Here is a 24,659-nt window from a genome sequence, read left to right as displayed (position 1 = left end):
CAAGAGCCCAGGGAACCATGAAGATCAATAGGTTTATTATAGAACTAGCTGTGCCTTGCCACGCATTGCTGTGGCGTATGGGAATCTTTTGTTGGCCAGGTGGAACAGCTGTTTTCTTCTTATGGGAATCCTTATTTGGTGAGATAGAATGCAACGGAATTGGCTTGCTGCTTGGAAGCCTGGGAACTTGCGTTCTGAGCTGCTAGAGTTGCAATGAATAGCCTTGCTGCTTTAAAGCCTGGCTGCTTGCTACCTAGGGGGATCTTTAGTTGGCCAGCTTCAACAGTACAGAGTAGTATCGCTGCTTCAAAACCTGCCCTCCTTCTACCAAGGTTAATCCTTTGTTGGTCTAGTTAAATTGCACTGAATAGCCTTTCTGCTTCAATGTCTGGCTGTATTATACCTAGGCCAATCCGGTTTTGGGGGGTGGGGGTTGAGTGAAGGACATACTTTGGATGTGTTGGTGTATTGTGGCCAAATTTGGTGTGATTTGCTTCAGTAGTTTTGTTGTTTACTCAGTCCTAAAAACGTAATTATATTTATATATATATAGATTAGCTTTTCCTAGACTACAGCCCACTTTATCATATGCGTGAAGTGTAACTCAGAATTTCAGGAGTAGGAATAGCATGGCATGTGAGCTGCATAATGGCCTTTGGCATGAGTTTAGAGGCCTCCGAAATGTAGCACAGACTCCTCCATTTAAAATTGTTGCCCATAAGTCATGGTCATTAATTAATCAGCCCCAGTGGGTTTTTAATAATTTATCCTGTTTTTATTACGGTCTTACCATTTATGTGTTTTAAATGAAATTTTTATCCTCTATTGTTGTTTATATTGACATATTGTATTATTGTTTTATCTTTTTATATTGTGATTGTATTGTGTTGTTTATATTTTGTTTTTATGTTGTTTGGGCCACTGCTCCATGTAAGCCGCCCCGAGTCCCAGTTGGGAGATGGTGGCGGGATATAAATAAAGTTTTTATTATTATTATTATTATTATTATTATTATTATTATTATTATTATTATTATTATTATTATTATTATTATTAATAGCAAAACATGAAAAATAAAACCACTGAAGGCACCACAAATGTAGTGGATTGAGTTCCTTTGATCTTTACTGTTCCCAAAACATGTACTCCTAATACTTTAAACCATGGAAATCAGCCATCCTTTATTTTGCATCTCTTTCAAACACATTGGGAGCAGTCGTGTGGCCTCCAGAATGGCTGGCCTCTGCCCTTCTCCAGGGATGACCACCCCTCATATTAAGTATCGAAGGTGGAAATGGCATGGTAAAGAGTAGCACAGCAGAAAGGATTATGAGAATATAAACACAGATTAATTACCACTTTGATGCTCCATATGGCACTGCCAGGTAACGGTCTGGATTTAAAAAATTCCCGACCTTCTGAAATGTCTGGGGACCAGGAAGGTGGGCTCACTGTATTATGGCTACTCCAAGCCCCCTAGGATATGGCGGATGAGAAAATATATGGATAAAACTCAGCCAAACAAAAACAAAGAATGCAAATAAAAAGCTCTGAAATAAAATCTCGTGGAGGGGTAAACAAATATCCAATTTAACAAACACATGGATTTGCTGGTACTGTATATACAGTAGTTTCTCACTTATCCAACATACTGGATTATCCAACACAGTCTGCCTTTTAGTTGTCAATATTTTTGTAGCCAATGTTTTTAATACATTGTGATGTTTTGGTGCTAAATTCGTAAAAACAGTAATTACTACATAGCATTACTGCATATTGAACTACTTTTTCTGTCAAATTTTGGTGCTTAATTTGTAAAATCATAATCTAACTTGATGTTTAATAAGCTTTTCCTTAATTCCTTCTTATTATCCAACATATCCGCTTATCCAACGTTCTGCCGGCCCGTTTATGTTGGATAAGTGAGACTCTACTGTATTTCAATCCAGGACCACATTCTTATGCTATGACATAAGTGAATAAATACTGTGTTACCAAATAATGGCAAAAGGTGCTTTAGGGAAACAAAAGATTGCTTGCCGCAATTAGTACATGAAATATAGCTGTAATTTGGTTACAACTTTACTTCCTACTAATCCAAGATGCACCAGGCAGGGGAATCATAGACTCAGTTTACAATAAAACCCTTTCTAAATTTCATATTGGAAAAAAAGTAACAGGCTTGCATTATGTTTGCGACTTAAATGAAACCAACAAACTCAAAAGGCTAAGAAGCAACAGCAGACAAAATAAACACAATGCATAATGTGGAAATGAAATATAAATTAATAATTAAAATACTAATCATGAGCAGAAACGATGACACCAAAGAGCTATCCAACTCCTTCTCTAGCTCTGATGCAGGGGTTTGCTCTTCTTCAGCCCATAGGTTGCCAGTGATGCTGTAGCATTGTTCTGGAGCTGCTGGTCGTTGGAGAGGAGTGAGCTGAAACCACCATCAGAGCTGGAGACGGAGCTGGATTAAGAGCAAGAGCTGGGACTGTTTGACAGGGAGTGGGGAGATGTCATTGTTGGGGTGCTGTGGGAGAGGAGGATTGTCTCCACGCCCTTGCTTGCTGCTGCTATTCTGCTCCCTTGTGATTAATTGTGTGCCTACGCTGAGCATACGAGAAGCTCAGCCTCTCATTGAACATCGAGAAAACCAAAGTGCTCTTCCAACAGGCACCACCTAATCCCTCTGCAATGCCAGGAATACAGCTTAATGGTGTCACATTAGAAAATGTCGACCATTTCCGCTACCTTGGCAGCCACCTCTCCACAAAAGTCAACATTGACACTGAAATACAACACCGCTTGAGCTCTGCGAGTGCAGCATTTTTCCGAATGAAGTAGAGAGTGTTTGATGACCGGGACATCCGTAGAGAGACCAAGGTGCTTGTTTATAAAGCCATTGTCCTCCCAACCCTGCTCTACGCCTGCAAAACGTGGACTGTCTACAGACGTCACACCAAACTCCTGGAGCGTTTCCATCAGCATTGCCTCAGGAAAATCCTGCAAATCTCTTGGGAAGACAGGCGGACAAATGTCAGCGTGCTGGAAGAAGCAAAGACCACCAGCATCGAAGCAATGCTCCTACGCCATCAACTCCGCTGGACTGGCCACGTTGTCCGAATGCCCGATCACCATCTCCCAAAGCAGCTACTCTACTCCGAACTCAAGAACGGGAAACGTAATGTTGGTGGGCAGGAAAAGAGATTTAAAGATGGGCTTAAAGCCAACCTTAAAAACTGTGGCATAGACACTGAGAACTGGGAAGCCCTGGCCCTTGAGTGCTCTTATTGGAGGTCAGCTGTGACCAGCAGTGCGGCGGAGTTTGAAGAGGCACGAATGGAGGGCTTAAAGGAGAAACGTGCCAAGAGGAAGGAGCGTCAAGCCAACCCTGACTGAGACCGCCTTCTACCTGGAAACCGATGTCCTCATTGCGGGAGAACATGCAGATCAAGAATAGGTCTCTTCAGCCACCTGCGGACACACCCCCAAGACCCTATAACTGGAGGACCATCATCCTCGGCCTACGAGGGATCATCTAAGTAAGTAAGTAAGCCTGTGCTGTGCACTGCCTTACTGTATGGGGCAGATTAGCTTGTTAGAAAGGGAGACAGGCAGGCATAGATTCACTTGTCCACCCACAGTGCAGGGAGCCCCTTAGCTGACACTGCTAAGCTGTTTCCAGCAGGTACGTTTGCCATTTTGCCTTTAAGTCTCTTTCTTGTTTGCTTTTCCAGCTCCTTTGCCTCCCCCACAACAACTCTTCAGTCCCCATTCTCCACTTCCCTGGGACTTGCCACTCTCCACTTTTCATGGTTTGCATCATTTCACAGAATGTCTGGGAGGCAAGGGAGTCAGACATCTTCTCAACTTTATATTTTTCAAGGACATTGCCATTAACAAACTGTTAAGAAGTTATCATTGGTACTGAACGCAGGACGTGACCCACTGAACCCTACCTGACTAGATCTTTCTCTCTCACACTTCTTGATTCAGCATGAAATCAGCACCAGAAATACCACAAGAACTAAGTCAGAGAGTGGGGGAATAACTGGACTCTCAGCTGTTATTTTTTTTTTACCACAAACAAGTATATATAAGGTAATCATCACAACTACAAAATATCATGTAAAATAACTTATTCATCCAAGCCTTCCTATTGAAATGGCTTAAATAAAATATGCGCACCTGTCTTGACCTTGGTCTTCCAGGAGAAAACTTCCTTTTGGTGATAGCTGGTTTCCCCATTCCAATTTTTGGAGTGAGTGAGACATAGGTGGTTGGAAGAACCAGAGCGGATTCTAGTGATGATGTCTGACTACGGAGCATGTCATGGGAGGAGCCCAACTCTAGCGAGGCTGCTGGTGAGGAAGACACACTTGTCTTGCTTATTTCAACCGATGATGGGAATGAAGAGAATGTTTCCGCAGGTGACTTAATAGACTTGTCTCCCAAGGGTGAACTGTCAGTTGCACAGCTTTCGCTTGCAGGAAGAGATGATGTTTCACAACTTTCAGGAGTTTCACCTCCATTCCCACCTTCTGACACAACCCTTGCGTCCAACTGCTCTTCTTTCTGATAGGAAGCCCTCTCTTTACTGATCAAAATGAAAGCACCAGGCATCTTTACTAAGTCCTCAGTTGTTACTAGAGGAAGCTGAGGCTCTTCTTTGGGCATATTTAGTAATTCAATACTTTCCTGTGTATGTTCTTTTCCCTCAGTTTGCTTTCCCGTTAATTGTGGCATCAGATCTGGAATATTTTCTGTTGTTTCCACTTTTTTACCAATGTCAATACCATTTGCTGCATGAGTCTTTTGAGGAGATGTTTCCATTTCATCTGCACCATAATTATGAGAAATCTGTATTTCCAGTTCACCACTGTTTTCATTTAATGAGAGGCCTGGAACAGAGAACGTTTTGTGTTTCTTGTAATAGGATCATTATGGAAGACACAATGCAAATATTTCACATACATCCCATAAAAATGTAAAAGCATATATTGTTTGTACTCAGCTTTCTCAAGTCCTGAAATTCTAGACATATTCTAAAACGATTCTGCTTCATATTATCAAAATATGGCAATTCCAGTTAGCAGCCATGAGCAATAGCTTCTGCTAAAACTTTCCTCTATGGAATTGTCTAAAAATGTCTTTAAAGCCTTTGCACATGACAACACCTGGTGCTTTTGAACTTCATTAAATTAATGATAACGCTGATTAACATATCTCATCCAGATTTGGGCTGGGCTTTAGCCGCAATAAATCTTGTAAGTTGTGAGGCTAACAATTCAAAGCCCAGGTCAGGGTGAATTCCTGACTTTTAGCCCAGCTTTCGCCTACCTAGTGGTTCAAAAGCAAATTAGTAGATGAATAGGGACCGCTTAAAGCAGAGAGATATTAAGGCACCAATAAGGAAATTCCGGTGATTCGATAGAAAAGGAGGAAGATATGAACAAAGCTCTTTGGCAGAGAGATGGCGCGATAGCACCCCCGTCCCAAGAAGCTGAAGATGGGGAAAAGCCTATATATACCTCTATCTATGTTCAACTGTCTGTCTATAAACAGCACTGAATGTTTGCCGCATATGTATGTTCTGTGATCCGCCCTGAGTCCCCTTCGGGGTGAGAAGGGCGGAATATAAATATAAATACTATAAATAAATAATGAATACATTTTTCCTTAATCAACTTGCAAATCCTTTTAGGTGATCCTGTTTTATGAGAGGTAGAAAGATTTTTCTTAGTCTTACATTACACAATGTACAATTTTATAAACTTTTCAGCACATTACTAGTCTTATGTTCATTTCCCAATGCTACAATATCTTTTCTGAAATGGAGTGACCAAAACTATAATTTTTACAAATTGTTTGACAATAGCTTTATATAAATAGTACCAGATATTTATTTCCATATCCCTTTGTTAATAATTCATAGCAAGTAATTTCCCATTTCTATTGCTGCTACAGATATGCTATACTAGAGTTTTGTGAATATGGAACTAGCCTGGCCTCTCACTAGCCCTGCACACCCCATTCCTTTGCTTCACAGAAAAAGGATTGTCTTACCATCTGCAGTGCATTTAACCAGTGATTCTTGTTCAGCGAGGCCACAATCTGTTACTACTTGATCTTCATTTGTGACACCTTCTGCACTATCCTCTATTTCCATTTCATCTGCACAACCTTGGGCAACAACAAATAATTTATTACTCCTAATGCAATGTTTATTTTCATTATTATATTCTCTATGACTGTTTTTGGAACTTGATATATTATTTTCATACAAAAGTATTTTGACACAGTAACCTGAGCACATTAGCTGTCTGCCTAGTATGTTTTCCTTCAAAGCTTAGGTAAAAGATACAACTTATATTAAGAGGATGTCCTTTGCAAATGACACCACACACCTGAGATGGGCAAAGTGTGGTCATTCAAATATTGCACAACTACAACTCCCATCAGCCTTAGCCAGCATAGCCAATGGGATGAAAACTGAGAGCTGCAGTCCACCATATGGAAGTCCACACTTCATCTACTATGTCACTCATATTTCTGTAAGGCAAAATGTAATCTCCACCGCATGCACTGAACTAAGTTATTCTGCATTCACTGTGTCAACTCTTCAACTACGTCATGTTCCATGCACCTCTCATTGAAGTGTAAACTGTCGTGTAATATTTGAGTTCCCCTCTGTTATGTAACGAAAACAGAAAATGTTTTGGTTCTTTAAGCTTTGTGGTCCAATTCTGCTATGACTGGGACAATTAAGAAAATTTGTAGCTAAAGTGTTAGGACTCTTGTACAGAATTATCTGTAAAATGTAGCAAATTTTTTGGCTGTGTTGCCATTTTGAAGCACCATATGTTTATGATAGACAAATCAGTCTAATTTAGTTCTGTCTCACTGTAGTTTTTGCTCCAGCCCACCTTCTCTTTGACAGATTTTAAAAATACAGATGAAGTCTTACATAAAACAGCCTTGCTTAGAAATGAAGAAGGTGGCCCAGGGTATCAATCAGCTAGGAAGCTTAACTCTTGCCCTAAGCAATGTATGGAAATCCAAATGTGGTTCTAAATCAGGCATGGGCAAACTTGGGCCCTCCAGGTGTTTTGGACTTCAACTCCCACAATTCCTCACAGCCTACCTGGTGGGGCCAAAGTTTGTCCATGCCTGGGCTAATATGTGAGGGTCATGGACCATAATAAATTGCTGTTTCTGTTCGATGCCTGGGCTAATGTGAGCTGGTGTCAGACATGAGATACGGTTTTTCCTGAAAGCCTTTAATGTGGAGTCCCAGTGATGCAGTTCAAAATCCTCTTTTGTCCTTTTGGAGGTGTGATGTACCAATGCCAGGAATAACCTTCATTAAATGCTCTCCTAAAACCCATATAAATGATGAAAAGGAGACACAGAGAAGATAAAATATGGAAAAAAAATGAATTTTACCTGTGTCAGGTTCAGGAAGAAGTTGGGCCGTCTCCATCGCATCACATGACAGCGCACATTCCTCTTCGACTATTGAATGTTTGCAAAGACTGCAGACGTACTCTTTCAGATGACTATCCAGTTCATTATTAGGAGATCTGTCACATTCTATGTGAATCCACCTGAAGAGAACAGTAAGTTTTAAAAAATCACTCACTCATTGAAAAACCCTGCTTTATTGGAAAATAGAATGACAGACAGACACAGACAGACAGATAGATATAGGAAGACCATCAAAGAGATGAAAATGTTCTCAACATTACAGATAATCTCAAATTAAAAGGAGTTCAGAAATGTATGATCCCACCAAACTCGCATTATATGAGTTGATACAATGAAAACTTATTGGGTGACCTTGGACAAATCAAGCCCTAAAAGCCTTAGAGGAAGGTAATGGCAACCCCCTTCCCCCAAAAACAGAATATAAGCCAAGGCACCTAATTTTACCACAAAAACTGGGATAACTTATTGACTCGAGTATTAGCCAAGGGTGGGAAATGCAGCAGCTACGGGTAAATTTCAAAATAAAAATAGATACCCATAAAATTTCATTAATCGAGGCATCAGTAGGTTAAATGTTTTTGAATATTTACCGTATTTCAAAGAAAAACAACAGACTAGCTCTATAAGTGGAAAAGTAGGGGCAACAAAAACAATATGGTATCAACAATAACCTAATAATAATAATAATAATAATAATAATAATAATAATAATAATAATAATAATAATAACAAAAACTTCATTTGGATCCCACCCTATCTCCCCATGGGGACTCAGGCCGGCTTCCAACATAGTAACAGGCAAACATTCAATGCTTATATAAACAATGCAGAGCTAGATATAGATCTATAATTATAGATACTAATTTCACATATGCATTTCCCCCTGAAACATATGCAAATCCCTTTGTGTGTGTGTGTGTGTGTGTGTGTGTGTGTGTGCATTTCCCCTACAATATTTGCAAGCCATATATATATCTATCTATCTAGACATGTCTATATATATTTGTGTATTCATTTCCCCCCTGTAATATTTGCAAGCCCTATATATAGGTAGGTAAGAATATATTCATATCTATCCAGACATCTCTCTTTATATAGATATTTGCAGAGACTTGCAAACATATGAGGGTAAATTCATATATAAAAATAATGTATATGTATGGCTACAGATACACAAGTACATGGATCTATATGTATAAAGGATTTGCAAATACTTGCAAACATATGAGGGGAAATTCATATATAAAATTAATATATATAGATAGATACACATATAAATGTACATAGAGATGGTAAAAGCTTGCAAGGGGTTAATGCCTATATATCTGTAGGAGAGTTTAACAAATATTTCAGGGGCTTTCATAAGAGTAATGCATTTTTTTTTCTTCTTCCTGACTTGCAAGGGTGTCTTTCTCTTTTCAAAACATTCCCTTGATTAAGAGTGAGGGAGGCCTTGCAAAAGAAAACACACTGATAAGGGAGAAGAGAGAAATAGATCTATTTCTCTCTACTCCCTTTTATCAGTGTGTTTTCTTTTGCAAAGCAATAGCCTGCAGGCTCTGTTGCTGGCCTTGACCCGATTACAAGCCGGGGGAGGCTTTTTCAGCTCATAAATAAGGGCTGAAAAACTCGGCTTATCTTCGAGTATATATGGTACTTAATGGTTTATTATGAAACTGGCATTTTCCTTTTTACCTTCTGCACAAGTGACAATACAGCCTGTCTTTTTGTCCATCTGGAGAGGAGGTCTTTTCACACAAAGGACAAGGCAGCTTCTCCTGCTGATTGTAGCAACTATCACACATAAGACAGTTGTGATGCCACTGGCTACTGGTCCGTGTGCCGCATTCTGCACATACCCTGCAATACTGAAAGCCACAAAAAGTAACTTTTTTCAGTTGATCATACTATGGAGTAGTTATTGTAAAGCATGTTCTTCCCTGGCTGAGAAAGGAATTTAAAATTACTTAAAGAAGGCAAAATTACCAGCCTTCAATCTAAGTGAGGTTTCTTCACTCAGTGCCTTTACTCAACACAAATGTCGTTTATTGGGTGTAGTTCCCCCTTTGCTGGTAGAAACCACCAAAAGAACTACTAACCACAGAGGAGCTTTTTCTTGACACCTCTACAGAGGAAATGACACCAAGAGGCCTTGGTAAGCGTGAACAAAAGTTATGCTGACTCTTGGTCCCGTAAATGCAATTCAAATAATTGCTGACTTTTCTGCACAGAGAATTTTTCATTATTACAAACTGGAATGGATTCTTTATGTTATCGAAGGCTTTTATGGCCAAAATCACTGGGTTGTTGTGAGTTTTCCAGGCTGTACGGCCATGTTCCAGAACCATTCTCTCCTGACATTTTGCCCACATCTATGGCAGGCATCCTCAGAGGTTGTGAGGTCTGTTGGAAACTAGGCAAGTGGGTTTTATATATCTGTGGAAGATCCAGGGTGGGAGAAATAACTCTTGTCTGTTTGAGGCAAGTGTTAATGTTGAATTTGCCACCATGATTAGCATTGAATGGCCTTGCAGCTTCAAAGTCTGGCTGCTTCTTACCTGGGGGAATCCTTTGTTGAAAAGTGTTAGCTGGCCCTGATGGTTTCTTATCTGGAATTCCCATTTTTTGAGTGGTGTTCTTTATTTAGTGTCCTGATTTTAGAGTTTTTTTAAAAAAAATACTGGTCACCAGATTTTGTTCATTTTCATGGTTTCCTCCTTTCTGTTGAATTTGTCCACATGCTTGTGGATTTCAATGGCTTCTCTGTGAAGTCTGACATGGTGAGTGGTCCAACATTTCTGTGTTCTCAAATAATATTAATAATATTAATCAGTGCCAGCTAACACCTCCCAACAAAGGAAGCAAGCAGGCGTTGAAGATGCAAGGGCATGCGATGCTAATTTTATCAAGCTGGTCAATTGCAACATTCACACTTCCCTCAGGCAGACAAGAGTTCTTTCTCCCTCCCATCCTGGACATCATTCCATAGATATATAAACCCCACTTGCCAAGTTTTCAACAGACCTCACAACCTCTGAGGGTGCCTGCCATAGATGTGGATGAAACATCAAGAGAAAATGCTTCCGGGACATGGCCAGAAAAACCTGGAAAACTCACAGCAACCCACTGGAATGGACTCTCCAGTTAGAGTCCGATGAAATTGGCTGAGAAGCCTCTCCTTATGCTTTCAAAATACTTAGTATGTGTTACTACACAACATACACTGTAATTATTGCCTTTATATTCAGTATTTCTTTAAAAAATTGACTCCTTGCATCTCAACAATCTCCTTTAAAAATTGCAGGTGAATATTTGTTAGTAGTCAAACTGACTTATAAGTTTCCCACATGCTGACTCCTTTTATGTTATTTAAGTACAATATTTTGGTAAAACTAAAATGAATGCAAAGAAAGCTGCAAAATGCTGATATGGTAAATACTGAACAATGTCTAGACTCGGCATGGGCAAACTTGGGCCCTCCAGGTGTTTTGGACTTCAACTCCCACCATTCCTAACAGCCGGTAGGCTGTTAGGAATGATGGGAGTCGAAGTCCAAAACACCTCGAGGACCAAAGTTTGCCCATTCTTGGTCTAGAACCACTTTCCTCCAAGTTATATACCAATATTATTAGGTTCAGAAATCCTAAAGAGTTCCATTCAGACTTCATTATTCTTAAGAGCAGACCTATTGAAATAAATGAAATTTTGACTCACAAGGTAAACTGAATTAAACAGGTCTCTAAATGTGCTTAAATCAGAATCTGATCCATGGTTTCTAATTCTAAACTAATCTAAGCAATTCACCATTTGACAAAGTCAAGAACAATAAGGTGCGATTTACAGCTTATTCGTGAGCAGAAGTGAGTTAGCTGGGTCTTCACAGAAGAAAGAATATGAAAAAACCCAGATGTTTATACTACCAAGTTCCAATTTTATATATACAATACTCACTTTACATTTCCAGCCATTTGTTGGTACAGAGTCCATAACTGGTTGTAAACAGAACGTGTGGTATCCTTTGTCACATGTATCGCATACTAGCATCTTGTTATCTTCTCCTGAATGCCTAAGAAACAGATTTGCAGATTAAAAAGCTACTGTGTAAAGCTCCTGTGTAAGTTCAATATGAGTAAGTAAGTAACTTTATTTTTCTATCCTGCCACCATCTCCCCGCAGGGACTCGGGGCGGCTAACATGGGGCAAAGTCCTGAAAGCAATAAATAAAGTACAACAAATAAAAACATAATACAATGAGTAAAAATACAGTAAAATTGACATTGTGCAAGACCAATACATTAACCATGAAAACTCATTTAGAGCATAAAATGAGTAAAAATAAAATCAAATGAGAGGAGGCTGTGTGAGAGCGAAGCTGTTTATCTGCATGCCAAAGAAGCCCAGCATGGAAGCAATGAAGGAAGTATAAAGAACTTTATTTGTGCTATGGAAACAGTATTGTTGTAAATAGTCTAACCATATTATTTTACTACAAAGAAACCATATTATTTTACTCCTAAGAAAGAGATAACATTGGTCTCTGTGTTTTTGTTCTTTTTATCACTTTGGGCTACTGGTGCTGGGTCACACTGCTGCTAATAGGTTACTCCAAAATAGGATCTTTTGTTAATAAGCCCACTAGCTCAACAGGGAAGACAATTGATTTTGGTTATAGATAACAGAAAGGAAGTGCTTCCATATACCACTTCATTTTAAAACACTCATCCTCTCACTGCTCAACAAAAACATTCACAGCTCTTATCTATGCTTCATTCTTGCCCAATTCTGCCATTCTCATTTCTATCTCTTCATCAACACTCTGAAAATGTTAAGATTTTCTGGGTGTTAAGGAAAATTACCAAAAAACAGCAGAGCACCCAAAAATATGCAGAAACATTCCGTTGAGCATTCAGCTCACAGCAAGCAGAGTGTAAAGTGCTATGTGGCTGTAAAGAATTTAGAGCTTAGGAGACAAAGATCCAGAATTCTGTCTGTAAAATCACAAAATGTATTTACAAAAATAATAAATTTCTAAAGAGTAAAGAACTGGGTAACAGCTACACTAAGCTAACCCCATCTCTTCTGGGGTTCAAAAAGAGGAAAAAATCACCAAACATTACATCTCTCCTGACTAGTCATGTGCGCAAAATTTGTTATCCAACTATTTTGTTTCTTTCATTCCTTCAGAGGCATGGAACAGGACCACCACCCCCCCCCCCCCGAACGAAAATAAACTCAACACGAAAGCAGGTTGGAGCGGGTACCAGCTCCAAGCCTGTTTTTCGGCATCATAGAGAAGAGGGATTGTGCTCCTTACTTGGTGCTCAGTTGCAAGCCCTGGCAGGAGGTCGCGATTTGGGCCTACACACCACACTTGCAGTGAATATGTGGTGTGTAGGCCTAAAGCGCACCTGCAAGTGCCTGCGACCAAGCGCCAAGTAAGGACCGCTCCTTACTTGGCGCTTCACTGCAGGCCCTGGCAGGCGCTCATGGTTTTGGCCTAAACACCCCACTCACAGTGTGTGTGTGAGACATGTAGGCCCAAAGCAAGTGTGCCTGCTAGGGCTTGTGCTTTGGGCCTACATACCACACACATAGTGCATATGTGGCGTGTAAGCACAAAGCACGAGTGCCTGCCAGGACCTTTATGGCTGCATGGCTCCGGAGCAAGGCCCAACCAAACACAATGGAGGCTGAGCCCCAGCAAGCCATCAGTGAACACGGCATGTTCCAGCCCTGGGTTTGTCCCTAGAACTCAGCAGTGGCGCAAGGTACGGCAGCAGCCTTAAAATTATGGGGAAGGAGTATTTGTATAGGATTGCCTGCCCATTGCCACCCATGGGATAAAAATATTCATTTTTTCGGATGCAGGACAAAAAAGCTCATTTGGAAAGGCACCCGTTTTTGGAAGTGGTGCTCAAAAACGAAAACAGAGCAGTACTAATGAAACGAACAGAAACAAATCGCGATCATATACAAATGCACGAGACTATTCCTGACGCACAAGCAAAGAGAGATCTCAATAAACACTGCACACACCAAGAAGCAAAAGTAGTAGTCAAAGACAAAAGGTATGCACCTGCAAAATATCCATTCTACACAACCAATCAGAATGAAAGCAGAAATAGGGAGGAGAGAAGAAATAGATACATTCCAATTGTCATTCAGGAGAGGGGAGATTTCTCTCAGCCTTTTATAAACTAACTACCCCTCATTGAGGAATGAAGTCTTGGGTAGTGTGGGGTTGAATTCCAACAACTGCCACCACAGGGTGATTTTCATTTCCCAATCCACAACCTTCATCTTAATTTTTCAATCTCTGATATCTGCAGGTTTTCTATAGTCTCTATTATCTAAAGCAGTGGTTCTCAACCTGTGGGTCCCCAGGTGTTTTGGACTACACCTCCCAGAAATCCCAGCCAATTTAGGCTTTCTGGGAGTTGAAGGCCAAAACATCTGGGTACCTACAGGTTGAGAACCACCGATCTAAAGTATCCTCTACTTTCTCATTAATTTCTCTAATAGTGACACCTTTGTATTTCATGTTAGCACACAATAAACAATACTCCAGTTTTGCTTACTTGCAGTTCTGGCACACTTTGCAGTCAGGACACTGCCAGCCTGCCCGTTTTAGAGCTGTCACTTGTATATCCAGACACATCCCATGGTAATGCTGGCCACAAGTAGTACAAAAAAGTTGATCTAAAAGGTCGCCAGGACTATCGCAAACTGCACAGTTAGCTTCTTCCTTTGCTGCAAGAAAGAATAATATCATCATCAGAAATTTCATTTCACCTCTCTTCACAATGGGATACAACAGTTAAAATACACAGATAAAACAGAGAAGCATTACAAACAGAACAAAGATGAAAGCAATACAAATTAATCTTAGGAGTAAAGTACTCAAATAGCTTCAACTAGCACCAGTAGATGGCAATTTTGATTAGGAAAACTAGAATGAAAGGAAGATTTAAAATTCATCCCCAGTGATTATTTAACAAAATTTAAGAACTTTACCCTGTCATGTTTATTTTAGCTTTCACATGTAGTTATTGCCTACAGAACTGCTTGATCTGTTTCATCAACATTCAAAGAATCAAGAATATATGCTTTTATTCAAAATGAAGTTAAACATGCACAGAGCTTATTTCTTTTCCTTGGTATTATCCTTCTTTCCCCTTTTATCATTCACTCTAATTCACATTTACTGCAAAGGTTGAAACACTTTCTGTACACAATTAGTTACTAGGAAACTGTCAACAGTCAGCTTCTATACATGTTATATTTAGTAGCTACATCTACGTCTAACATCGCTTTAATGAAATTCTTCATTGAAAGTGTTGCTATTCCTTACCTTCACCTATACTAGCACATCACATCAATGTCCTCACATAAAAGGTAGCAACTCTTACAATCAACTGAATTACTTAAATGTTACAAACAAGCAGGACAGTCAGTCAAGCTTGATTTGATCAGTTGTCCTTTGCAGATCCTCTAATAAGTCTGCTAGAAGGGCCCACAAAGAAGAATAAGAGTCGAAAGACTCTAGGAAAGCAGAACCTTTTGCTGTTGTTCGGTCATTTCTGATTCTTTGTGATCTCATGGACCAGCCCACACCAGATCAGTCGTTGCCACCACCAGCTCTTTCAAAGTCAAGCCAGTCACTTCAAGGATACCATCCATCCATCTTGCCCTTGGGCCCTTCTTCCTTTTTCCTTCCTTTTTCCCCAGCATCATTATCATCTCCAAGATATCCTGTCTTCTTGTTATGTGGCCAAAGTACTTCATCTTTGCCTTTAATATCCTTCCTTCCAATGAGCAGCCGGGCATTATTTCCTGGAGTATGGACTGGTTGGATCTTCTTGCAGTCCAAAGCACTCTCAGGATTTTCCTCCAACACCACAGTCCAAAAGTGTCTATCTTCCTTCGCTCAGCCTTCCTTATAGTCCAGCTGTCGCACCCATAGGTTACTACAGTGAATATCTCTGCTTTAACTATGTGGACCTTCGTTGCCGGTGTGATGTCTCTACTCTTCACTATTTTATTGAGATTGGTCATTGCTCTCCTCTCAAGAAGTAAATGTCTTCTGATTTCCTGGCTGCAGTCCACATCTGCAATAATCTTTGCACCTAGAAATACAAAGTCTGTCACTGTCTCCACATTTCTCCCTCTATTTGCCAGTTATCAATCCATCTGGTTGCCATAATCTTGGTTTTTTTTAAATGTTTAACTGCAACCCAGCTTTTGCACTTTCTTCTTTCACCTTGGTGATAAGGCTCCTCAGCTCCTCCTCACTTTCAGCCATCAAAATGGTATCATCTGCGTATCTAAGGTTGTTAATGTTTCTTCCAGAAATCTTAACTCCAGCCTTGGATTCATCAAGCCCCACACGTCGCATGATGTATTCTGCATGCAAGTTGAATTGGTAGGGTGAAAGCATGCAGCCCTGCCGTATTCCTTTCCCAATCTTGAACCAGTCTGTTGTTTTGTGGTCTGTTCTTACTGTTGATACTTGGTTGTTATTCAGATTCCTCAAAAAAGCAGAAACTACACACCTCCAAATGTATCAAATAAAGTTGGGGGGTATGTGCAAGTTGGGAGAGGAAATGTTCAGATGAAGGAAAGATGGACAGGGTGAGTAAGATTAAAAACAGCAGATAATGAATAAAGAAAAAAATACACAAAAGCTTGAAATTGCAATGTTTGGGAGGAAGTCCAATTCATGAATTATGTTGATACAACAAACCAAATCTTGAATTAACGTAAACCTTTTTAATAAGCTCATTTGGTTCACAGCTGCTACTTACATCTTAGTGGAGCCTGGTCAATGTGGTCTGGGCAAAGGAGGGAAAAGTTATTAAAATCCTGAAAAGTGCCTGCTCCAGCAGCACATGGGTAATGGTACATCTGGGTGCATTTCTCTTCACAGCATTTGATAGTGGCTCCAAGGTGCTTGCAATATGCACATCGCTGAAACACAAAGCAGAAGCCTATTTATTTCAGAGTCATACCACTAACAGAAAGATTATAATGATCTACTAGATTTCTGTATATCATACATCTTGTCATTTTTCCATACATTCATTCATCCTTGCAATCTCAACAACAACAACATTTTATTATGGCTCAAAGACCCTTGTTGCACCGTAGGTGTACAAGGTATACAGGTTAATGAGATTAACAACATCCAGATAATTAAACACACAAATGGGTAAAATTTACAACATTTAAAAACTGCTTAAAATACATGTTGGCTAAAAACATAGGTAAAAAACTAGAAGAAGTGCCAGTATGTTTCAGTCTGTGTCTAAAATTGGGAATTGTGTAACCCTAATTGCCTCGAAAGATACTTGGCAACCCTCAAGGTAACATGGGGAAGGTCATCACCAAGTAGAAACATCACATAAAATTCCATTGGATGAGCTGGTAAGTTTCTTAGTAGTATGTGTGCTCGGGCCTGTTCATGGGCAGAGTCATTCATTATATGGGGTACCCGCAAATCTCCCACACAGCAATTCAGACAGAAGCACATTACACCTTGCTTTGGAAAATAGGCAATGGTATTTGGCCAAAGTCAAGTTCTTCAGATACCCGGGCTGTGGCGCAGGCTGTTGAGCAGCCAGCTGCAACAAATCACTCTGACCAAGAGGTCATGAGTTCGAGGCCAGCTCGGAGCCTGCGTTTGTCTTCTGTTTTTGTTCTATGTTAAGGCATTGAATGTTTGTCTATATGTGTAATGTGATCCGCCCTGAGTCCCTTTCGAGGTAAGAAGGGCGGAATATAAATACTGTAAATAAATAAATAATAAATACTTTGCTGGGTGGAAAGGCTCAACATAATGTATGGACAGGGCACTAGACGAGCAAGATACATAAGAACAAGAATGCAACTCACAAAAGTCAAACAGGACATGTTAACAGTGAATCAAACAGGATCGTAAACTCAAAACTCTGATCTTGAGCCAGTATTTAAGTGACCACAACCAGGCTCTTATTGACAGAAGTAATAAGACACAAGATGGTACACATCTGGGGAGCTGAACACTGTGTTTGCTGTTTGTTGGTCTATTTTTGATGTTAAGTCATCAATCCAAATGCTGGAAGCATACAGTACCTAGGAATACAATCTCCACCTGAGATAAATGAGGTGGAAAAATAGCAACTTAATCCAAGCCATACACTGAAACTGAGAACTGACTAAAATTTAGTTTTCTGATTCACAAACCAAACACTCCAATTCAAATATGAATAATTTCCAACAAGACAGCATTTCAAAATGCTAATTTTAATGCTAATTTTATTACTGCAATAAGTTCCATTGTAAAGATTTTTAGACTCTTTTTTGAACATCAAGTCTACAAGGCTAAATATGGACCGCCTTTCAGCCACATTCAGATATAAATTTAGTGCTCAACCCTTCAACTTTGTATTGTTTCTTCTTCTGGGTATCAGCTAAGTGGTCTTGTCACCAGTTTTACACAAGGGGGTTGCATTAGATAGGTTTTCATAAATGAGAACAATCTGTAGAAACTTGAGAAAGAGTGAAAAATGATTTACTATAGGACATAGAGAAGCAGGGGGAGGATCAGGGTGGGGAGGGGGTGTCTAATTACATTTAATCGAATCGTTACAACGCATATGGAAAAACACAACAGAAATTAAATCCATTTGGCAACTTAGCAAGAAAACCACTGTATAAACAATGTGGTATATATAATCAGAACCAAATAATAAAAAACCCCTCAGGATATCAACATTTGTTGAATTCACAGAGGCAAGCGATAAAGCAGTCAAAAGTAATAAATCCCCACTGGAGATATTTTTTGCAACAGCTGCTGACTAGAAAGGGTTTTTTTCCCATTAGTAGACTAGAAGTTATGATTTAAGAAGCTCAAGCATGTTGTTATTGTAACTCTGTCTGACCTTTGACAAAGAAGAGTTCAAACAGCAAAAAAATAAAATGTTTTTAAAGCTCTGTTACATAAAGAGCAATTTTTTTTAGAGACAGCAGAAATACTTCTCCAGGCAACTTTTTTTTTTTTTTTAAAAAAATCAAAACAGATTTAAGTTATATTTAGTATACTCTGTAAAGTAGTGCTTTCCAAAAGTGATGGTCCTGGGACTAGTGCCATGACACAAGCCATTAGCTGCTGGTCTTTGGAGAGTATTCACCAAAGAAATAAACAGTGATTGGCAACAACCATAAATATGGTTCCAGTTCCTAATAGTGACCAGTAGTCCTCTGCTGGCTTGTATTTTGGGGTCTGTGCTGTGTCCGCTTGAGGTACGTGTGAATGTTGCAATCAGCCACCTTGATTAGCATTTAATGACCTTTCAGCTTCAAGGCCTGGGTGCTTCCTGCCTGGGGGAATCCTTTGTTGGGAGGTGATTAGCTGGCTCTGGTTGTTTCTTGTCTGGAATTCCCCTGTTGTTCTTTATTCACTGTCCTGATATGGATGCCTGCCATAGATGTGGGTGAAACGTTAAGAGAGAATGCTTCTGGAGCATGGCCACGCAACCTGGAAAACTCACAGTAACCCAGTGATTTGTCAGGGCATGGATGGACAGGACAGGAGCAGGTGGAGAGATGTGATACGACCGTCACCCTGACCTGTTGATGACCTTCTCTCATCAGTCAGACCACTTATGCAGCTGGCAAAAGTAGCACTGACAAACGACACCTCAATCACAGATTTACTGCTGATCCCAGCGGTACTAGGCTTTATTTTCAAGACTATATACAACTCCAAAAACCATCACTCTCCGGGCACATGTTCCCCAGCAAGGGAAAAGCCGTTCATCAAGCCAAGTCTCTAATCAGTGCTTGCAGGCACCTCCCACATTCCACAGTTCATGACGAATGTTCTGTCCATGCAGTTGAAACTGAAGTCTTGACCCATTGGCCCTGCAGGCTATCAATCAGGGCTGGCATGCAATTCACTCCTATGCTGCTGGAAAGCTTGCCGGAACACAGATGCACAATACAATGGCATACAATTGATCTAACATTTCACACTCTATAACAGCAAAACACACTAACATGATTCCAGCCATGAAAGCCTTTGACAACACATCAAACCACAGACACATCAAGAACCCCCAATGAACGTAAGCAAAGTAAATAACTGAACTTGTAGGTGTTGTGAGAAGAATCAGGCCCAGAGAGCACTCTCTACTCTACCATATCTTCATTCTCATCAATTCTGGAGAATTAAGGAAGATGGTGAAATGCAATAATACAAGACTGTACAGCACAATCATTTGGCAAAGCAAACCCCACTCATTTGATGGTATTGAAGCCCATATCAAAAGGAACAGGGCTGAGTGATCCCTGAAGACAGCATTTTTAATGGGCTGGAGAGCTTCTGACTGATGGAAGTACCCCATATCAGATGTCCTTTCTTGAAGGCACTGTCTGAATTGCTGTTCCCCATTCCTTCCATTTAGCACTTCAGCACTACATTCCTTTTCTTTTGACTATTCTTAAATTGGTTTCTTCAAACACTGTTGCCATAAACTAACAGCTACATTGTTTACACTGAGCCCATACAAAGCAATTAGACAGCAAATGTTAAAAACAATTAGTTTGAAACATTAATTTATAACTTTTTAAGCGCTATGTAAATTACATCCATCTGCTGCTTCTGTTTTTTCTGAATTGGGCCACATACGTCAAACATAGCCTTTCCACGTCTTCCAGAGAACAATCTTTTCTGTCTGCCTTTCAACGAATCCTTTTGTATTTCCATTACAAATGGATAAAATACGGTGGAAAATACAGTGATTGCTTCCCCACGCCTACTATCTACTAGCTTTCACTTGTATTAGGTTCCTTTATTTGACAACCCAGAAACTTAAACAATATAATTACTATATGAGCTTTGAACATGTAACAACACTGGTTTTATACAGCTGTCTTTATTTGCCAACTTTTTGTACAGAATTGCACAGTACATTAAGCCTCCTACTTACCAGGATCTGTAACTATTAAGTAAATTATACCTTTTTGATAAATATGCTTATATAAAAACATTGATTATTCTAACCCTTTAAGTATGTCCCAAAACAGATGTGCACAACTACAAATCCTATTTGCTTCGAGGTTTATGAAGTGCAATGACATTTTTACAACTGCACATAATCCCCTCGCCCAGGAGCAAGACAAACCATAACAAAGCTTCGCCATCTGTTTCTTAATTTTGCATTCTGTTAACTTTGCCTTCCAAACCAATAATCATTTCTCTTGTAAAACAGATTGATCATCCATAATGTCTAACAACTAAGCCATCTAGGAAGGGCTTGTGTATCTATGTTTCCAAGGCTATAAATTAAAGATACCACATATAATCCTCACATATATTCTCTGAAACAGATTTTCACTTATTCAAATTTCTGTTAAGAGAAACATTGATGATATTCTTGGAAGGCGCACCAATATGTGTTGGGTTATTAGCAGCAAGATCCGCAACTGTTACTTTCAATTCCCAAGTTAACTTGTTGCTGCTTAAAGCTCAACCTGCCTTCTCACTTCATAAAGACCTCCAAGAAATTTCTCTTTAAAATGAGGCATCAGAACAGAAGTTAAACAAAAGTTAACCGCATAATGGAAGGAAACGTCAAAATCTGCAGAGGGAAAAGGTGGGTATTTCAAGCTGAAACTAGTGAGCGAATTGGAGGCATCTTGTCCAATAAGAACAAATTTAAATGTTTTGCAGAGCTGATATTAAAAAGCATCTACAAATTGAAAAAAAATCATTCAGGGACAGAGAGGAGGGAAAGCTCTGCAACGGCTATTAATCCAATAAATGTTATCATCTACTAACAGAAATCTCTAGACCACACATGGGTAAACTTGGGCCCTCCAAGTGTTTTGGACTTCGATTTTCACAATTATGGAAGTTGAAGTCCAAAACACCTGGAGGGCTCAAGTTTTCCTATGCCTGCTCTAGACGATACTTCACTTACATGGTCCTGAGTTGAAGTTTGGATCATTCACCAAGTATGTATGTCCCTTCAAGCTGACTGTCATAAATTTCAAAGGAATACTCAAGGGTGGTTCTGATAGTTCCTTCCTCTGAAATATAGCCTACTATTATTCTTTGGAGATCTCCCATCCAAGCACTAACCAGAGATGAACTTGTTTAGCTTCTAAGATAAGCCAGGAACTGGTGCCTTTACCGTATTTAGGGCTGGAGTATTCAATGTTGTTTTGTGCCTTCAAGTCATTTCTGACAGAAGGTGAACCTATCACATGGTTTTCTTGGCAAGATTTTTTGAGAAGATTTTCACTGCCTTACTTCACTTAAATCAACTGAGATAGTAACTGAGCTGTGGTGGTGCAATTGGTTAAATCTTTGTGCTCCTGAACTGCTGACCTAAAGGTCGGCAATTCGAATCCACAAGACGGGGTGAGCTCCTGTCTGTCAGCTTCAGCTCCTGCCAACCTAGCAGTTTGAAAATGTGAGTAGATAAATAGGTACCACTTCTGTGGGAAAAGGCAGAGACATTCCAAGCAATCTTGCCGGCCACACAACCAGGAGATAACAATGCAGGCTCCCTGGCTTGACAATGGAGAAAAAACACCTTCCCAGAGCCAAAGATGGGCACCGCCTCCAGAGCCGGAAATGAAAGGAGAAGCCTCTGCCTTTGTTTGTGTGTCTTCATTGTATGTGACTGTAAAGGCATTCAATGTTTGCCTGTTATGTAAAATGCTGAAATCCATTCTGAGTCCCCTAGGAGAGAAGTGTGGAATATAAATAAAGTGTGTAGTTGTAGTTGTTGTAGTTGTAGTTGTTGTTGTTGTAAAAGACAATAGAGGGGCCAGCTACATCCCAATGGCACTCCTCATACCAAATTTGCAGGCGGCTCTCATCAGCGTGTGCCTGAGACATAGGACAGAAACGTACAACACCCTATCACACAAGTGATGTGGGCCAAATGGATGTTTCCTAGCAGTGCCTTCAGGAATCAACACAGAAGTAGAATACTTGTATCCAAGTACAGTACCTCTTTTCCTGATCTTTATCATAATAAGAGATTCTAGAAGAATCAGTGCTGAGAGGAGAGCTCTAAACTAATCTAAACAAAGGAAGAAACAGCACTGGAACAAAGGTTCACATCACAACATTTTTTCAAAGTAGCTCTTCCCTCTATTTGTTTCCACGGCCAAGCTGGGATCCAAACCCTGGTCACCAGAACTCCAAAACACAAAACACTACATCACACTGGTTTTGCATATTTGTTTTCAGTTACTATTAAAATGAATCAATCTATTTTGAAGGCTCTATCATCTTCCCTATCAAAAAGTATTTCTGTGGAAAACCTCTGCACACTTGTACACTCACTAAAATGCAAACTTGTGTAACTGAGGACATGGTTTATCCTTATTATGTAGATTATATGTAGGACAGAAACCATATCACTAAGAACAAATAAAGGAGCATGAAGAAAAGTACTGGTATCCGTTTTCCTGTTAATCAACCCTCTTTCCCTAGAGATCTGCCCAAGATGGAGCAATGATCTTATGTGACACCAGCCAGAGCTCAGCTTTGGAGTCAAGTTGATTCAGCACATGCATATATATGTGTGTGTATATATATAGAGACAAAGATAGTAACAGATTTTAATTTTTAAGAAATTAGTGCTTATCACGGCCTTTCATAAGCAAGATAAAAACAAATTCAGTCATTTCCACACTGATGTGGACAAAATAAGAATAATTTGTCTCCTGTTTAAACTTGAGCTGCTTAATTATTTTAGACACATTATGTCGAACTTCAGCAGTGGTCAGCAATTTAATGCTAGGGCCCATGATGAAAGGAGGTGGTAATACTACAACCTTGATTTCGTCCAATTAAAAAAGTGAAATGAAGTGGACAGAATTACCACATAGTGCTTAATAAGGCTGACATTTTTGCAGCAGACAAAATAAATGAACTGCCAGTGTTAATGCATGTAACAGGTCCAAATAAAATTAAGAGAATGTGATTATGAGCCTCTTACACTGGCATGCCTTGCCTGGCTTTCAGCTCTGCTTTACCTGCCTCTCAAGTACTTTGACCTTTTTGTTTTTCAGCTGAGTGAACATTGCTGCCAGGTTCGACCTTTTCTAGGGGATTTATCCATCATAACAGTCTAGATCTGACAGGGAACAAACATTGTCAAGATGCCCAGGGCACGATCTTGACGCAGTAAATGCAAAACCCACTAAAGATAATTATTTTGCATGAAACATTGGAGTACATCTCTAACTATTACCAAGGGATGAAGCACAGTATTAGAAATAATAATTCTGCTCTGATCTTGTAACTGGCTTACCCGGATGATAGTGGCTGCAAGCATAAAGAATAACTGTTCATTGTGCATAAACCTGTACTGAATACTGGTACCAGAAAGTAAAAATTAGTTTGGCAGGTTTGCTCTGGATGTCACTGAATGCTGCTATATCACATGTTTGAAAGTTTACATATACGGTATATACACTGTGTTTGAAAAAGAACTCCCTATTCACCATTTACTGTATATATTTGAGTATAAGCCTAGTTTTTCAGCCCTTTTTTAAAGACTGAAAAAGCCCCCCTCGGCTACTCAGGCGAGGGTTCTGGTTGGCTTATATTTGGGTCAGCTTATATTCGAGAATATATGGTACATTTCTTATTTTTCTCTATTATTATTGGTATTATTACATTTATTATTTTCCTCTATTATTGTTGCTACTATTACATTTATTTTACTCTATTTTTATTATTATTATTATTATTATTATTATTATTATTATTATTAATACATTTATTATTTCACTCTGATCTTATTATTATTGCATTTATTATTTTATTCTATCTATTATTACATGTATTATTTTCCGGTATTTATTATTATTATTACATGTATTATTTTACTCTATTACAGTAGAGTCTCACTTATCCAAGCTAAACGGGCCGTCAGAAGCTTGGATAAGCGAATATCTTGGATAATAAGGAGGGATTAAGGAAAAGCCTATTAAACATCAAATTGGGTTATGATTTTACAAATTAAGCACCAAAACATCATATTATACAACAAATTTGACAGAAAAAGTAGTTCAATACGCAGTAATGTTATGTTGTAATTACTGTATTTACAAATTTAGCACCAAAATATCATGATATATTGAAAACATTGACTACA

At 39.4% G+C, this 24,659-nt stretch overlaps 1 protein-coding gene across 10 annotated transcripts in view; it reads right to left on the bottom strand.

Moving 5' to 3' along the window:
* kmt2c (lysine methyltransferase 2C) overlaps positions 1–24,659 on the bottom strand; it is a 204,428-nt gene that overhangs the window by 84,998 nt on the left and 94,771 nt on the right. For 9 of the 10 annotated variants that reach the window (XM_062957189.1, XM_062957187.1, XM_062957192.1 and 6 more), the window contains exons 7-14: positions 16,302–16,464; positions 14,076–14,247; positions 11,449–11,563; positions 9,193–9,365; positions 7,456–7,616; positions 6,076–6,192; positions 4,198–4,910; positions 1,357–1,476 (exon numbers count right to left, since the gene is read on the bottom strand). In XM_062957189.1, coding sequence (XP_062813259.1) covers positions 1,357–1,476; positions 4,198–4,910; positions 6,076–6,192; positions 7,456–7,616; positions 9,193–9,365; positions 11,449–11,563; positions 14,076–14,247; positions 16,302–16,464 — 1,734 coding nt within the window. The remainder of the gene's footprint in view (positions 1–1,356; positions 1,477–4,197; positions 4,911–6,075; positions 6,193–7,455; positions 7,617–9,192; positions 9,366–11,448; positions 11,564–14,075; positions 14,248–16,301; positions 16,465–24,659) is intronic. The other variant, XM_062957191.1, reaches the window with a different exon arrangement.

The sequence above is a fragment of the Anolis carolinensis genome, chromosome 6 (genome assembly GCF_035594765.1).
Source record: "Anolis carolinensis isolate JA03-04 chromosome 6, rAnoCar3.1.pri, whole genome shotgun sequence".
Lineage (NCBI taxonomy): Eukaryota > Metazoa > Chordata > Lepidosauria > Squamata > Dactyloidae > Anolis > Anolis carolinensis.
This window is presented reverse-complemented; position numbering and strand designations above follow the sequence as displayed.